The 18221-nt window shown below is 44.8% G+C and overlaps 1 protein-coding gene across 7 annotated transcripts in view; it reads right to left on the bottom strand.

The window, feature by feature from the left end:
- The window catches only part of ENTPD6 (ectonucleoside triphosphate diphosphohydrolase 6), a 38769-nt gene that overhangs the window by 13975 nt on the left and 6573 nt on the right, over positions 1-18221 (bottom strand). For 4 of the 7 annotated variants that reach the window (XM_011280971.4, XM_006930007.5, XM_006930008.5 and 1 more), the window contains 8 exons: positions 12432-12752; positions 10751-10827; positions 8540-8683; positions 7310-7385; positions 6615-6650; positions 5630-5718; positions 4743-4822; positions 4026-4090 (listed from right to left, as the gene is read on the bottom strand). In XM_011280971.4, coding sequence (XP_011279273.1) covers positions 4026-4090; positions 4743-4822; positions 5630-5718; positions 6615-6650; positions 7310-7385; positions 8540-8683; positions 10751-10827; positions 12432-12723 — 859 coding nt within the window. In that variant the 5' untranslated portion in view covers positions 12724-12752. Of the gene's footprint in view, positions 1-4025; positions 4091-4742; positions 4823-5629; positions 5719-6614; positions 6651-7309; positions 7386-8539; positions 8684-10750; positions 10828-12431; positions 12753-13412; positions 13562-18221 lie in introns of those variants that run through there. The other 3 variants (XM_003983852.6, XM_045053956.1, XM_019826924.3) reach the window with 3 other exon arrangements.

Here is an 18221-nt window from a genome sequence, read left to right as displayed (position 1 = left end):
ATATTACCAAGGTTTTTACTAGAATGTCATATTTGAGAAGGATGTGTGTAAGCTCAGACATGATCAGACAATTTTAAGGAACTAAGGCTGGTGTTATGAAGCCAATGAAGCACCTTGAAAAAACTGGCCTGATATCTTGCTTGAAGGGTTCCTAGCATGCTTACAGGTGAGTAAATGTTTTCTGGCAGGTGCAGGAACCTTATGATATTTTAGACACCTCAAGAAAAGAGGAATTCACCTAAACTATAGGTATTGCAGGTTAAGTCTGATGGCCTTGGCTTGATGGTTCTAGCTTCAAGAGGCCATTTTAAAAACTTCAATCTGAGATTCCTTATGAAAGTTCCAGCAAAGAGGATTAAAAGAGCCTATATGATGGTCAATCCCTATTCTTGCTGCACTTATGCAAGTAATCAGACCAAATTTATTGAAACTAAACTTAATCTGCAAACAAATTAGTCTTACTGCATTTATCTCTGGTAGAAATGGGGTGGCTAGTAGAAACCACAGTATACACTTCTACTCCTGCTGTCTCTGAGGTTTTATCTTCTGCCTATAAGTTGGACTGTAGCCTCATTCTTCTACTCTTCTCGGATAGCTGGCTATAACTCTCCAAACTAACATTTCCAGTTTTTCTCCTACACCTCTGACTTGCAATCATTGAGAGCTAAATTGCCCTTTTTTGAAGCCATTAAACCTAGGCTGGACAATTGGATATAAATTTCAGAGAATCATCACAACAGCTCACATATGGATAATCTTCATGCCGGCTGCTGTGTGGAGCACTCAGAAAGATCACCAAAGACATTCAAACTGCAACAGGAAAACCTATCAGTTTGCCGCTGTCTACCCTCACTCTGTCTGAAGGTGCTTCAAGCTGAACATCTAGAAATCTTCTCAAATGGCTGCCTTCAGAACAGAAACTAGGATTACAATCTGCCAGTCATTAGCCACTATGTTTATTTCCACAGAAATGTATTTTACTTAAATACCTGATTTCCGGCACCACAGGCCTAACTTTGGGTGCCCACCTGCATCACTGCCTCCTGAAATGAGACACAACTATCTAACTGAACCCATCCATTATCAGGACTAAGAGCCTGGTTTAGTGATATGGAACAATCTACTAGCTTGCGTTCTCGACTGTGAAACTTCTTAGAAAAATTTCAAAGGTAGGACTAACAGGGAGTTGAATAGATGACCCCAAAATATGCCACTTTGGCATGTGGAATGTTTTGAGCTAAAGATAATCAATACTCAGAAGATTCAAGAAAAACTTTTACCTTTCTCTTAAATACTAAAAGAATTTAGATAGGGGATCTAGCCCAGAAAGAGAGCTGTTACCAGAGTTAAGTTGTTAAGAATGACCTCCGTATGGGAGGGCAAACACATCTAATGACCCAACATCTGTTCTTCCTATTGTCTTGTGAATGCCCATCCCCCTCACCTTTTTAAACTGTATTGTTATTATTTTATTATTAAGTAATCCACTTCTGTGACTGTCATGAAACCCAGGCGGGGTTAACAGTAATGAGTCCTAGAGGTAACTATACCCAACTATGGACTTTCTGGGTATAAGCACTATCTTCCCTCTCTACCTCAGCTGAAAACCCAGACTCATGAGGCCTTACTCCCAGCCTCTCTATTCTTGGAAGATGCCAAAGCCAACTATATAGCAGGTTTTTCAGAGAAGATGACTTTGTCTTCCCAGAAGACAAATGCTCTAGTTTGTTTTATGAGGCAAATAGTAACCCCCAAGCCCCAAACCCCAAACAAGTTGGGACCTGCGCAGACCTCACTGTGCCCTCTTCCCCTTTAAGGCCCTAGACCTCTATCCTATTCCTTAGCTCAGAATGGCATGTAAGCCTCAATTGCCTGACTTGTCCTTGGGTATCATATTTTTATGGAGTCCTGTGAGTACATAATTAAATTTTTCTCCTATTAATCTGTCTTATGTCAATTTAATTAATAGACCAAAAGAAAAAATTTTCCTAATACTAGTAATGAAGGCATCGGAGAGCTAAAGGAACATGCTTCTTTTTGCCAGATTAGACCTGACCTGTGGAAGGATTCCAGGTCAACCAGGGGAGGCAAAGACTTTTTCTATCACAGAAGTTGCAGCAAAACCTCATCAGTTCTAGAAACATAGCCACCACAAGCTTACATGCACTGAGGGGCTTCAGGGTTCCAGGCATTGGGTCAAGTGCTATTCAGTCAATTGTCACAACCATGCTAATAAAAGGGGAGCCAACACTACTTGGTTTTATGGACAAATGAGGCAGTGAGTAACCTGGCAGGGCCAAGACAATGCTATCATGCCATGCATCTGTGTTGCCCCACAAGACAAAACCTGAGGTTTTTTTTCCAAAAAAAAATTGGAAAGGAAGCATGGTGGTTGGCCTGCAAGGCCCCACGATGCCACCCCTCGAGGATGTGCATGCTGAGAAGTAAGTCCCTATGTCTGCCCTTGATTCTGGCGTGGGGCTGCTTTCACCCATGGAATGTGCAGGATATGATGGCATGTGACTTCAGGGCATTTTCCTTCCTGATCTGCTAGGGAGAAATGCAGGCTGCTCTGCTGGGGGTGGGCCACATGGAGGAGCACTGAGTTGCAAGACATTCACCCAGACAGCCCAGGTGTCACCACACAACACCCTAGGGATCCTAGAAGAAGTGCTGCCCAGCTCAAGCCTGTGCAATCACGAGATACAACAATGACTGCTGTTTGCTTGTTTAACCAGTTTGGCGTGTACTTGTTGTGCAGCAACAGATAACACAATAGGGAGAGGACTCCTCTGGGGCAGGAGCTGTCCACACCCTTCGTGGCAGGTGTTACAGTCCTATGTGTCCCAAGTGGGCACTTCATGCAGATGACAGGACTCCAAGGCTAGCCATGGACAAGGCTACCTGCCTTCTTCTTCTTGGCTAAATAGGTGTTTTCTGGTCCCAGAACAAAGTCTGCAGGTATGCCTGAGACATGGACATGTTTCTGGTTTGCAACAAAGGGGATAGATACCATAATAAGGTTAAACACTAGGATTTGAAATAAGTGAATTGAAATAAGATGTGAAAAACAAAAATTCCTGCTGAACATTACCACTCTGTCAGAACAACCAGGCCCTTAGAAGAAGTGCAGAGAAGTGCTAGGCCTATGGAGGGGAGCGGGTGTGGAGCAGGGAGCGGCAGGGCTGAGGGAAGGGCTTGTGGCTGGAACACAGGTGTGCACTCACACACACATTTCTGGACCAGAGGCATGGGTCAAGGCCTTTGGGCCTTGATCGATGCCATCAGTAAAGAGAGGCCAATGCCAGCATCAGATTAGTGCCCCCCAAATTGGGAAACTCCTAAGTGTCTCCTAAGTGATCTCCTAAGACCTCATAAGAGTTCATGTATCCTGGTGGCCAGCACCAGGCTTCTCCTCAGCCAGGCCAGTCAGAGAAGATCAGAAAAGGCCTGGGAGGAAACATCCTGACCTGACATAGGCTCCATCTCTAGTCCAATGCCATGTCTGCAGGAAGGGCCAAGCCCATGTTTAATGTCCTTCACAGAGCAAGAGAAGATGGAGGGACATTCTCACAAGACTAGAATTGCTGTGAATAAGGGAATTCAACCCCAGCTCCAAGGCAGCAGCCTCAGAATCACCTCCTCATGGTCCCTCCTGTACTGTCATGAAGAATAATGTTCCCTCCAGATCCTTAAAAACCAGTCCATTCCAAACACAGGTGATGATTATACAGTTTCTTGGCTAAAATCCCCCAGCTCAGTGTTTGAGAAATAACTTCACTAGCATCTCTTCCTTTTGAAAAATAACTTAGCATGTACACAGCTAAAACACATCACCATTCATCACCATCAGAGTGCCCACTGACAAGATGTGGGGTGCGTCCCTCCATATGCATCCCTCCTGGGCTCTCCCAGTCTCCCAGGGCCCAGCGGGCTACTATGAGGGCGGAGGGTGGGAGCACCTTTCCTGAAGGGCCCCTGAAGGCTGCTGAGCAAGGAGGGCTCTGAATTCTCATTCCACTCACCAGGTTTCCCTTCCATGCCACCCAGAATTGCTAGCCGTGCTGACATCAATCCGAGGCCCAGGTAGCTGTGGAAAGAAAATCCTAGGTGAGGGACTGGCCTGCTACAGGAAGCGCTCGGTGCCATCTTCAACTCCACCTCCAGTATGGTCACCCGGCCTGGATCCAAAATAAGTGGGAGAGGGAGGAAACCTGTGCTGAGGCAGCAGATTTTCTGCTCCTAGAAGCCTCTCTTTGTGGAGTTCAGGCCATTTAGTTCAACAAATGAAAGCCTATTAATTGACAAGAGCCTTCTTAGGAGCTGTGGGCACCAGTGAACAACACAGATGCGCCTTGATTTTTATGGAGCACATGTGCTTTATGCCAATAATCTACTAAAGGTGCCACGTAGTAAATAGATGGCTGAGAAAATTCCTGCACAATCCATGGGCTCTTCCCACCTTTTGGAAACCTCCTCCAAAGCAGAGGAGAATAAGCACAAAAAAGAGAAATGTGATTTTACTGTAGGTGAATTGAAAAATGAAGCAGGGAGAAGGCAGGAGAAGGGAGGAATAGCAGGGAGGAAGAAGAGGAGGAGGAGGGAGAGCCTCCAGTGGGGCATCCAGCAGAGGGGTTTCTGGGGCCTGGCCTGTTTGTGACCGGGTGCTCTGGCCACTGCACAGGGCTGGCTGAGCCACACTCCTGGACATGCAACCTTCCGCCCCCACTCCCAAAACAAACCTGTAGGAATAGAGCTTGTAGGTCCGATTAAACATCTGGAGTGACGTCAGGTAGCCAGGCGGGGAGGTCTGGAGGGTGTCCTGAGGAAGAATGTGAGGATCACTATCCTTCCCGCTGGTCTTTCATTTGAAAAGACCAGGGTATATGGAAACCAGTTTGACAATAAATTTCATATAAAAAAAATAATAAATACATATCCAAAAAAAAAAAAAAAAAAAGAAAAAGAAAAAGACCAGGGTATTCACAGATGTATTCAATTAAATTAGTTTTTTGTTAAGTCACATGTTATGAAAGAGTTTGGAACAAGCAAATGAAAAATAAAATGTCCAAAATGAAAAACTATGTTTTTCCTCCTTATAAGTAATATTTACCATTTTGACAAATATGGCCCAATCAAGACAATTATGAGTAAATTTAAATGTTCTTCCACTGAAAACTAAGAATAATAATAAAGTGGTTGGTGAGGAAGGCACTGTAGTTAACTATGGTCTTGACTGAGAGCATTTTTATCTCCTTTACAAGGTCTATCACACAGGGCTTGAGCTCTCTCAAGCTCTACTGGCCCCCTAATTAATAGCCCCTTTTCTGGGTGCCCTAGTGGGGAAGGGGAGCATCTCACATCCTATGGCCCAAAGGGTTCCAAGTAGCATCTAATTTATTATCCCATTGAAGACAGAATTTCCATTTTTTTCCCCCGGGCAGAGTTAAAATCAAGTGAAGAAGCATTAACTGTGAATGACTCTGGCCTTCAGGACAGGAACTGACTACACAGGCCCAGAGGCTCCAGTTCTATGGGCCTCCCCTAAGGGGCTGCAACTCTTGGGGACAGGCAGCCTTGGGGGGGGGGGGAGAGTAGGGGCCACAGTGGGGTGACAGAGACCAGTTACCTCGACTCTTGGAAGGAAGGTGATCTGAGTGGACCCTCCACCCAAATCCAGCATGCCCACACTGCTCCTTCCTGGGGTTTTCAAACTGCCTGGAGCATAGTGAATAGAAACCAAAATAGCACTGTCGCGTTAGTAATTAGACCAGAACAGCCAAAAAAGTAAAAAGAGTTTAGGAGCCAGGCCCCTCAGTGAAAAGAAGAACAGAAAAACAGCTGTATTTAACAATCTCTATGGAAGGATGCACTACATGTATAAGGGACATGAACGTGGCTCCACTGGCTATGGCTTTAACAATATAGGATGACACTGATCTTCAGCAGAGAAGTGGGGCCTGCCCTTATCTACTGCTCACCCCTCAGAGACAGACTTCCATGATGTCCCTTCATGCCCAGAGGCATGCCTTCCCCTAGCTCAGCACTCCCAATCTGGCCCCTAACATGGCTCTCCACCCCAAGGGGCAAATCCTGCCACAAAGCTTCTTTCTTTTTCATATATGCATCACACGCACTAGTCTTTGCATAATTACAATAGACAAAAATCAACATGTACTGAGAATAATCTAAGAATAACAACAACTTGCCACCTCGATCCAAGAACTAATTTTTTTGTTCCCTGTTCTGTCTACAGCACAGGAATTCAATTCTAAGGTGATGAGCATACACCACATTTACTATATGAAAGCATGACTGGTTTTATTCAGGACTTCCCTAAGAAATGAGAGGACAGGGTCCCAGGCAGGTGTGGCTCCAGGACAAGAGGCTGGAACCATGCTGGTGAAAACCAAGCCTACAGAGAAGCTGCTTTTCCTAGCATTTTTATCTGCAAGCTCCATGCTTGCCCTGATGAGTCCCCAACCCATCCCAACACCCTACTTTGGGTAGCAACACTGGGGAACCCTCAGGGGTTAAAGACTAGAAATGAGGCTGCTGCTGTCAAGAATGGCATCTGCGGACTGTCAGCTTCTGGCAGGTGGGGAGGAATGTACCTGTTAGGAAGTTGACAGTGATCCACGCTGAAACGCCTATAAGAGAGGGTCACAGACAACATGTGAATAACCTGAGATGCTGTAAACAACACATGCACTCAAATGACCACTTTCAGATTCCAGGCGCTGGAAGTGAGCACTCATCACTCCTCAGTCTCCAGACCAACTACAGGAAGAGGCATCAGTCATCAAGTCACCAACAGCTTCTGGAAGACTGTTCTAGAAGACACCACACTAAAACAATAAATACTCTGTCAAATGTTGTATCTCTCCCTCCTATTCTTTATCATCAACTTCCACTTTTTGGAAGAGAACCAAATGTTGCTCTCCCCTCCCCTGGTCATATTTAAAATCAGGGGCTGGTGAGGAACCTGACCTTTTCTCTTTTAGCAATAACAATGTAACAGCAAACTTCTAAATAGGGTAGCAAGTGGGGATTCTCTCTAAATGTTCTTAAAACTGAAGAGGATTTGTTTTCAGAAACTTCATCTGTGCCAAGTTTGGAGCTGGTCAAGATGAGAACCCATCTCTAACACTGGCCCACAAAGATCCTCTGAGACAGTAGAACTGTGAATTGAGTGGGACTGCCATTTTTGTTTGCCTGTGTCTGACCAAGGAGAAAGTTCCCACTCGGAAGCCAACAGCAGCCCTACATACAGCCTGTCGCGAGGGACAGAGAGCTTGGGAGACCCTACCTTCATCCGTTCCATTCATGATGGAAACACAGTCATCTCCCACAAGGAAAGGCGATGCCTTAAACACTTCTTTCACCTAAATGTAAAGAGACATGTCTTTATCCTTCAGAATCTAGACTCAAAGTTCCCAAATATGCTGTGTTTTCAGCAGGTGGTGACAAAACAGCAAAGGACGGCAGCTGTTGCTGTGAAGTAACAAAACTCTTGTTTTAAATTTCTCTAATCCTTGGCAAGTGGTATCCTCCTTAATCTACTCTCTGGGCTGGCAGAGGCAGAGGCTACCCTGAAGAGCCCTGTCTTCTCTTCAAGCCACTTTGGGCTAGAACTGCTCAGGGGCATCCTGAGCCTACTGGGCCCCCAAACACTGCCCAGCTTTAGGACTAGAGATGAGGGACAAGAAACCCCTCAAGGCAGAGTTTAGCCTGGGACTCAGGAGACAGTCCCACAGAGGGAAGGTGAAGGCAGAGGAGCAGCTGCATTTGGGTGTATTTCCTTCTCCTTTTTTTTTTTTTTTTTACCAAGTATTGACACACAGAAACTTCAGTACTCTGCACATTCCAACTGCACTTGTGGCCCACCATCCGACTTGAGCATGCAAGGTAATTTTTACAAGGGACTTTGAAAAATGTGCAAAAATTCATCATTTAGCAGTTGCATAGTTTAGAAACAGTACAGAGGATGAGGGGACCATATTGTTGAGAGCAGTTTCCCTAATGTGCCTGACAATAAGAACCATTCAGGCACCTGTTAGAGATAGGGTCCAGAGCCCCTTTACAGGGCTGCCGCTGGTTCTGGGGACAATCCTGGCCATTTGAGAAACGAACAGGGCCGGAGAAGGCTAAAAGGCCTCCTTAGCAGTTACATCTGTGGATCAGACCAAGAGGGAAACTAGCAATTTCCATGAGAACAAGCAGGCTGGAGATGAAATGTCAGGAACTTGGCTTCCACAGCCCTCTACAAGGAACAAGTCTGCATGGAAGTAAGCCCTTCAAAAGGCTTCAATGTATTTTTAAAACAAAGTTGCTGTTATCACACAACAGATTCATTCTAGAAAACACAAACTGCTAAAAGTGATGCTGTTAACATTTTGATGTGTTTTCCTCCTCAAGAAGCTTCTACATAGCCCGTCTGACTGCTTGGACAATGGCTGAATATTTGGTGTTTCCAGATATCATAAGCTATGCACCTCTGCCGCCCCCCCCTCCCCCAGGGGTAAATGGATAAGATCACCTTTTGCAGTAACTTCTGAGCCTTTTCTCCTGGTAATAGACGTAAACCAGCTGTGGCCTTGAGAACCAAGGGGGTAGCCTTCCAGAAGTCAAAAGGAACGTCTTTTTTAGCAACATCCAGTAATTCCTGAATTCCCGAAGTACTCTGTGAAGGTGGTAAAAGTAAAGTAGAATCTGTCAAAGATCAGCATACAGGGTCACAGATGCTCCCCCAACCCTTTTGGTTTTATTAACTCATAAATACATTTTCTTCTAATTTTCCAAATTGGCAGAAAATGACTTAAGTGGTGCTGGTGGGTGTGAGGGGCAACAGGGACCAAGTGAGTACAGAGAAACACCCTTGGCAGTGGAGCATGGTGGGATAAGGACACACACAATAGGGGTCTTGCTGTTCTATACTCTGGCAACCAAAACCCCACCCAGCCCCCATCACCAACCCCCAGTGGGTGACCTCAGATGAGCTGTGATTCCCCTGGACATCGTGGGGAATCTCTCATGGTGCTAAAATCCCATGAATAACTACACAGAGGAATCATTTACACCTGCCAGAATGCTTGAGGTCCAAAAGTTGGTTACGGCCCTGTGTCAGTGCATAGGTGGCAAAACAACTTTGGTAAAGTATTGCTGGGCATTATCAATAGGTACAATGCTGTGGGGTGGTGTGGGGGAGGGCAATTTGGCAATGTCTGTCCAAGAAAACATACATTCCTTTTACTCAGAAATCCCATTGTAAGAATTCATCTGAGATAAATGCCCTTGCATGTGTGGGTAATGAAGTTCATATAAGGTGACAAACTGCAGCCTTATACCGTTAAGAGTAAAGTGTTAGACATTATCCAAATGTCTTTCAGGAGGGGACTGGTTCTGTAATTTAATGTGCCCGCACATACTGCAATATCATTGCCAGAAAAATCAAGGAAGCTCTTCATATCCTGATAGTAAATGTTCTCCATGTTATACTGCTGAAGGACAAAAACAAAGTATGTAACAATGTGAATGCCATTCTATTGTAAAAATAGGGGAGGGGAAGAATATAGATGTATTTGCTCATAGGTATATCACCTAGCCCTTGAAGAACACATAAGAAACCAGGGACACCAGCTCTCCTGGAGGGGACTAGAGAGGGAGGAGAGTTCTCATTGTCTGCCCTGTGAAGCTGTGAAATATGTCCCACTTGAATGTGTACTGCCTACTAAAACAAATAAGAGTTTAAAAGTCCTATGAGTTTATTCTAAAGACACCTAATTTAATCATGTGTAACCTTATGGTTACTCTAGCATCACTCATTTCAGTTTTGTTTTCAATTTTAACCAAGCCACAGGAAAGCAGGGTATGACTTCACTGAGATCAAGAGACACCTGTGGGCAAAAATGATACATCAGCTTTTAAGACATATTTGAGGCAAAAGGCATGTATAGGTATATCACTAACTAGTCCGTTTCATCAGTGCTTTAGTGGAAATACAGGTGTCCAGTATTAGTGCAGCTATAAGCTTTAAGGACTCAAAAAATATAAAAGCTACAAACTTACAAAAATCATTGTTTGATAGTTTAAATAAATCTTTCACACTTACTTGGTTTTGTGGATTTTACATAATACATTTTTAACTTCAATTTTTTGTGTTAGTCAACTTTTGTCACCCTCAATCAGAGGAACTGAAACAAAAACAAACTCTCAAATAATGCTTTTTTTTTAAAGCAATTTTTTTAAATGTTTATTTTTGAAAGAGAGAGAAACAGAGCACAAGCAGGGGAGGGTCACAGAGAGAGGGAGACACAGAATCCAAAGCAGGCTCCCGGCTCTCAGCTGTCAGCAGAGCGGGGCTTGAACCCAAGAACTGTGAGATCATGACCTGAGCCAAAGTTGGACACTCAACCAACTGAGCCACCCAGGCGCCCCTCAAATAATGCTTTTTGTCAAGTTTGTAGGCTTTGTGTTTTTGAACCACACTAAGACTTCTGGGTGGCATGTGTGTTGGCTGGGGGAAGGCCTTAGGGTAGGGGCAGCAGCCCTCCTTGAGCCTCACGTGCAGTACCAGTTTCCTCCAACTGATCATTCTAAACAGCAGGAGATGTCCCAGGTTAGTACTGTCAGAGATGTTTTTCTCTGTGAAGAAGGCCTACTGCACTCAACAGATAGGGAGCTGGCTTTAACAGATTATAGAGTTGGAAGACAAATGTGAAGAACAACAGATGTGAGAGAAAATAATTACCTTTTCAACATCATCAGCATAAGCAGAAAGACCTGGCTTCAGTGCTTTGAAGGTCTCATGGGTCAAAGTGGGAGTTTCTAAGGGGGAAACATGTTTTAAAAGGTACACGGCAAATATATACACGAATATATAAATATATACAACAATGGCTTGCTGCCCTTTTCAAAGCAGACGCCTGAAATCAGACCAATCCCAGGGTGACTGGGATGCTGCCTCTTTAGTTCAGATAAACAAGATGAATGTTAACACCTGAGGCTTTGGTCAGAATTTTTTTTTTTTTTTTTTTTTTTTAGTCAACCTTACTGAGGTATAATTTATATACAAAACTGTATCCATCTAAAGTGCTAAATTTTAACATGGTTTTCGTGAAATTAACAGAGGAGCAGGACAGATGATTCTAAACTGCAAACATGAAAATCATTTCTCTGTTCTAGGATGGATGTAGTACAGGTTCTGAAAGAACATTTATTTTTTCCCTTCTTTTAAACCATAAGGGGCCTGGACTCATGAGCATATAGCAAGGGAGTGTTCAGGGGTACACTGGTGGCCAAGGGATGCTGGTCCAAATTTGGACATGAAGACCCAGGAGGAAAAATCAGGGACAGAACTTTTTGAAAGGATGTCTCTCCAGAGATAAAATACTGGAATATGGCTACTAAAGGATTACATTCTGAATATGAATTGTCTTAAAAGCTTCAAAACCGTTATGGGAAGTATGTAGGTCTGGCATATAAAACTTTAACTACTGAAATGAGTTAATTAATAGAGCAGATGAAGAGTAGAGAAAACATGCCACAACAGTTTTGGAGAGAACTACTAATGGTGTCTGTTGCCACCAGCTCAAAAACAGTGTCTACTCAAAAGGTTTCGAGGGTCAGCAAAGAACCAGACACGACCAGCAGACCTACTGAGCAGCCAGGGGGAAAACATTCACTGGCTAGAAGCTGGAGGGTGGCCCTCAGAGCTGGAGGGTACAAGGGGCGCTAGAGAAGGAGATCAAAGTGGGGAGGGAAAGAGTTCAGAGCTGGGCAGTGACTGTGTCTCTCCACAGGAGCAGTTAGGGGGCGAACATACACAAACTCCCTCCTCCTTCTTGCCGGAAGCCTGTGGTCCCCACCCTAGCAAGCAAAGCTGATGGGGCTCAGACTCCAGCTCCCTCCGCACTGCTGAGGCCACTCTCGTCTGTCACCCCCCTCTCCTCCTGGACCCACTGGGCAGCACCATGTCAGACTGGGTCCTAGGTCCGTGCCAGTTCATGACTTACCCAGACTGCTGCCTCATACCAGTCTGAGTTTGGGGCAACTTCCTGCCTTAACCTCTCCCAACGCAGCTTCTGGCTTAAGTCATGGTCCTAGTCATCTGACATGCTGGTAAACACTGGGACAGGACAGGCCACCCAATACCCTTGGGGATCTCAGTTGCCCTGAGGTGGTCACCAGATGCTAGTGTGAGTATGGATAGTCTGGTGCTCCAGGGAAATTCAGATTCCTGGGCCCCAAACCACACCGGAGCCAGCTTCTCTGGGAACTGCATTTTTGACAAGTTCCCAGATGAGTCCGAGGCAGGGCATCCAGCCCACATGCTGATAAACCATTGTCTCTAAGTAGAAGAGATCCCGAGAGCTCTGACGTGAGCAAGGAGAACCATGCAGTGAATGGCCAGGGCCCTCTGCCCAGCATACCTCCAGGCTGCCGGGCGAATTGGAAGATGTGCACACGGGTGCCAGTGCTTCCTGCGTCAAACATGATGCCATAGAAAACCTCATGACCATGTGTAGCTGTCCCCAGAGGACTATGAGCCTGCTGGCCCCTCCGGGCCCCAGACGCTACCTCAGTGATGCTGAAGAAGGCCTGGGTGGCGGAGGCCCAGTGCCACTTGATATAGGCGACATAGATGAACAGGCAAATGAACAGCCCCAGAGGGTAAGCCACTTTTGTCATCTTCAGGTTCCCATTATTTGGTATTTTTCTCATGTCTCTATCTGCTGAGGACTGTGCTGAAGCTGTTGGTGAAAAGGGAGGGAAAGCAGGAAAAACATGTTAGCAAGCTTCCAGGGCGAGTCAGACAAACATTTGTGCTCGGAGACAAAACATTCAGCCAGAAACTGGTCTGCATTTTTCTGCCTGGAATGAGAAGCTTCATTTGGTCTTCAAAGAGCTTCTAGAAGGTATGAGCCCACTTTATAGAGGAGAAGAGGGGGTGCCTGGGTGGCTCAGTCGGTTGGGCGGCCGACTTTGGCTCAGGTCATGATCTCGCAGCTCGTGAATTCGAGCCCTGCATCTGGCTCTGCGCTGACAGCCTGGAGCCTGCTTCAGATTTTATGTCTCCTCCCTCTGCCCCTCCCCCATCCACGCTCTGTCTCTCTCTCAAAAATAAATAAACATTAAAAAAATTTTAAGAAGAGAAGAGGAACTGAGGCTAGTTATATGTATATATACATATACATACATATGTAAAGTCGTTCTCTCTCTCTCTGTCTGTCTCTCTCTAAGACTATGGTCTTTATAAGACTAGATAATCTGTTCGAGGCGGGAGGTCTTGCTGAGGCTGACTCGGGGCACAGATCCACAGCTGCCAGCTCTAAGGCAAGTGCTATTCCAGACAAGTGGCTTTTGGATTTATGGGCACTTCAAAAAGCCAGATGTAAATGGTATCCCCAAACCTCTCAAGGTACAGGAGCATGTGTCCAATCCATTCTTTCAGTTCTTGCTTCCTCTTCTATATAGGTGTTCACTTCTCAGAAGGCTTAAAGTCCCATCCTTTGGGGACTACAGAGAGCCCCAGCCACGTCTGAGAAATGCAGCTCATCTTCCTGGAAGTTTCACAGGAGATGTCTCGTTTTACTCAGGTAGAATACTCCGCCAAGGAGGAAATAATGCCTATGTGCTTTCCAAGCCTATGAAATCCTACCCGAGCAGCAAAAGAAACTAACTCCGCGCCACTGTCTTTGGTTCAATACCCCTCAGCCCCTCAAATAAAGCATTCATTCAAGCTTTCTTAGCAGCTTCTGGTATAAGACACCATGTGGGAACCTGAGGCTTCAAAGAATAAGAAGCAGGGTGCTTGATTCTCAGGGCTCCCTACCCTTGGGGAATGTCCACCTGTCTGTCCATCCCTCACTCTGTAAGTTGTAAATGGAGTGGACTCTCCTAGGAGTAAGGAGACAGGGAAGTACAAGGCTGAAAGCAGGACATGGGTTTATACTCTGCCCATAGCAGCATGTGACTGTGGGCAAGTTAACCTTCATGAGGGCTGGCCTCCTCATCTGTAAGGGGGAAAGCTGCTTTGTGATGCTGTTTGGGGATACAATGAGATGTGTGATGTGCTCAGAAGAGAACACAGAGAATGTGCCAGCCCATATTCAATGCTGGCTTTATAGCAGGGTAGTGGGAGGTAACACCCCCCCTTGGAACCAGGGACAGTGACAGGCAGGAGTGCTGGAAGATAGTGTGACTACACTCTCTGGGAAGAAGAAAAGCAGGGGCCAGAGTTAAAAGTGCAGGGGGCAAGCCTGTGGTGGTCTTCACACCAACCTTGAGGTTGTCTGGGCAGAGGAGAAATGGAATGAAAGTGGCCCTTGGGGTGGTGGGGAAGGGAGTCCAGGACTTCTGTGGCCACTCCTTTCCAGGATCTAGCCCTGCAGCTACACCTGGATGCCCTCAGATCCAAGAGCACTGCCCAAACCTTTGGATGTCTCTGTGCTCCTGCTCAGGGGGACACCAGTGGCCCACCACCCAAGCTTAGGCAGGGAGCAGGGCAAATCACCCTTCCCTGAGCATCTGCTGTGCACAGGGCTGAGGGAAAGTCTATGTTGGCAGGACCAAGGAGCAAGCCTCCTCCCCACCCCTATTCCTGCCTAACTTTGAGCCTCTCTTGGGTCTCACTTGGGAGCTTCTTACTGCTCTTAGGATCGTGGTGCACACCCTGGATCCTCACCAGCCTTTGTAGCTTTCTCTCATCCTCTCTTGCCTTTGCTCATAGTGCTCTGAGAACCTAGTGCCTCCTTCTGTCCCTAGAACTCAGCTTCTCTCTGCCTCAGTCCCTTTGCACACACTGTTACCAGTTCCCAGAATGCTCGTGAAACCCAGTCAACCTTGTTCTCATCCCCAAGCCTCAGCTGAAATGTTATTGTCCCCACCATCCCTGACCACCCTCAACTTGAAAGATCCTCACCCCCATTATGCTCTCTCTGTACTTCCTGCCCCCTCTGGCCTGGTACCCCCATAATCTGCAACAATGCCAGGATCTGTGGGATTAATTCCTGAAGGTCCATGTCACCCTCTACACCATGAGCTTCAAGGTCAGGAACTTATCCTGGTTGTGCCACTGCAGCTCAGTTGAGAACACAGGTCCCTAATCTAGAAGGATGGAGGATGCATCTCTATCCCTGTCTACCTCCCATACTGTCACCAGACACACAAGAGTCCCTATTTTGGGGTGCCCAGGTGGCTCAGTCAGTTAAGCATCTGACTTTGGCTCAGGTCATGATCTCACAGTTTGTGAGTTCAAGCCCCACATCGGGCTCTCTGCAGTCAGTACAAATCCTGCTTCAGATCTTCTGTCTCCCTCTCTCATGTACATGTGTTCTCTCTCTCTGAAAAATAAACATTTAAAAAAAATAAAAAGAGTCCCTGTTTCAAATCCTTTAATGAGGAGAGAAACATCAGCAAGACAGTAGAATAGGGAGCTCTAAGCCCTTGCTCCCCCACAGAAATATTAGAAAAAATTGGGACTGGCTATAATATTTTATAGGCATTCTGAAAAACAGTCAAAGATCCATAGATTTCTACAAGCAAATGCCGAATCAAGAAATCACATTCAGAATGTTCGTTAAGTTCAGTGGTGTTTACTCATCCTTGCCCCCACCCCTCTCTGCACAGTGCAGTCTAAAGGAAGCAGCAGCTCAGTGTCTACCTATCTCCTTCCTTCAAACTGGAGGGATCAGAGCAACATTCTAACCTATCTTCAGGCTGCCCAAGAGACAGGTCTCTGTTTTGCCTGACTTGGAGCTCAGAGCTCCAATGGGGGAAAACCCATTGGGTACTTCTTATGAAAGTCACGGGGTGACTGCAGAACCACACATGCTTGGGGCAAGAGGCCAGGTTTGGGTGTGTGTGTGTGTGTGTGTGTGTGTGTGTAAGAAACAAGAAAACATTGAACACCTAAGAAGGAGTGTGGATGGAACCGTTTAAGAAATTAAGACATTTAAAAGCAACCATAACATATGGGAGAATTGAAACTAATACACACACAGGCCCAGGTAACAATCCTGAGAGGACCTTAAGCCTTTGCCCTGGACTGACTCGAAGGCTCAGACACATTCTGTTAATTAGTGAAGATCTTTCATGGCACAGAACCAGTCTGCAAAGCCTCGGAGAGGTGGCTATTTTCTTAAATGCTCCACTTTTCAACAATAGAAATCACAAGGCATACCAAGATACAGGAAAATTTGGCCCATTCAAAGGAAGAAAAGGTGGCAGAAACTGTCTCTGAAGAAACATAGGCATTGGATATACCAGATAAAGACTTAAAACAACTGTCTTACATATGGTGAAACACAAGAACTGAAAGAAATATGGAATATGACATAACAACAAAATGGGAATATCAATGAAGAAATAGAAATTATAAAAAGCAACCAAATTGTGGGGCTAAATGTATTGAAAAATTCACAAGAGGGGTTTAACAGCAAATCTGAGCAGGCAGAAGAACCAGTGAACTTGAACATGGACATTAAACTTATTGAATCAGAGGAGCAAAAGAAAAAAAGACATAAGAAAAGTGAACAGAGCCCAAGGGATTTATGGGACACCACAAGGGACCAACAGGCACATTTCAGGAGCCCCGGAAGAAAACACAGAGAGAAGGACAGAAATAATGGCTGAACTCCAAGGAGGATAAACCCAGAGACTCATGCTGAGATACACTGTAATCACACCACTGAAATCCAGAAAATAAAAGAAGGAATCTTGAAAGCACCAAGAGAAAAGCAATTTATCATGTACAAAGAATCCTTAAATAATAAGATTATCAGCCCATTTCTCAACAGAAATTTTGGAGATCAGAAAGCAGCGGGATGATATATTCAAACTACTAAAAGAAAAATCTGTCAGCTGAGAATTTCATATTCAGTAAAACTGTCCTTCAAAAATGAAGGTGAAATTAAGGCATTCCCAGATAAATGAAAGCTGAGGGAGTTCTTTGCCAGCAGACCTGCCCTACAACAAATGCTAAAGGTTGACATGAAAGGACGCCAAACAGTAACAGAAATCCATAAGAAAATATAAAGGTCTCCAAAGAAGTAAAATACGTGGACAAACACAACAACCAGTATTAGTGTATATTTGGTTTGTAACTCCACTTTTTATTTTCTTCAGCATTAAAAAAAACAAATGCTGAGGGGTATGTGGGTGGCTCAGTTGGTTAAGCGTCTGACTTCAGCTCAGGTCATGATCTCACAGGTTTTGAGTTCAGGCCTCTCATTGGGCTTCGTGCTGACAGTGTGGAGCCTGCTTGGGATTCTCTCTCTCTGCCCCTCCCCAACTTGCACTCTCTCTATCTCAAAATAAATAAAAGTAAAACAAAGAAAAACAAATGCTGTGACATCAAAAACAAATTAGGAAGATATATGATATAAAGGAGAAGAGTTAACATATGTAATTCAAGCTAAACTGGGATAAATTTTAGAACAGACTTATAATTTCAGGATGTTATATGTAATCTCTGTGGTAATCACCAAGAAAATATCTAGAAAATATATATAAAAGGAAATGAGAAGGGAATAAATACTGTCCTTAGAAAAGAATCAATTACACCCAAAGGAAAGCAATAATGGAGGAAATGAGGGACAAAAAAAGCTATAAGACCTACACAAAATAAAATGGCAAAAGTAGTCCTTCCCTGTCAGTACTTTAATTTTTAAAATTTTTTAAATGTTTATTTAGTTTTGAGAGAGAAGAGACAGAGCATGTGGGAGGGAGACGCAGAGACACAGGGACACACAGAATCCAAAGCGGGCTCCATGCTCTGAGCTGTCGGCACAGAGCCTGACAGAGGGCTCAAACTCACGGACCGTGAGATCATGACCTGAGCTGAAGTTGGATACTTAACCAACTGAGCCACCCAGGCACCCCTCCCTGTCAGTACTTTAAATGTAAATGGATTAAACTTTCCAACCAAGATACATACAGTAGCTGAATGGATAAAAAAAACAAGACCGAACCGTATCATTCTACAAGAGACTTACTTTAGATCTAAGGGCATATACAGACTGAAAGTAAAAGAATGAAAAAGATTCCATGAAAAGAATAACCAAAACAGAGTAGAAGAGGCTATACTAACATTAGACAAAACAGACTTTGAATCAAAAACTGTCAGAAAAAATAAAAACATACAATGATAAAAGGGTCAAGTCTCCACTAACATAACAAATATAAACATATACAACAGAGCTCTTAAATATATGAAACAA

This window comes from Felis catus, chromosome A3 (genome assembly GCF_018350175.1).
Source record: "Felis catus isolate Fca126 chromosome A3, F.catus_Fca126_mat1.0, whole genome shotgun sequence".
NCBI classification, from domain to species: domain Eukaryota; kingdom Metazoa; phylum Chordata; class Mammalia; order Carnivora; family Felidae; genus Felis; species Felis catus.
This window is presented reverse-complemented; position numbering and strand designations above follow the sequence as displayed.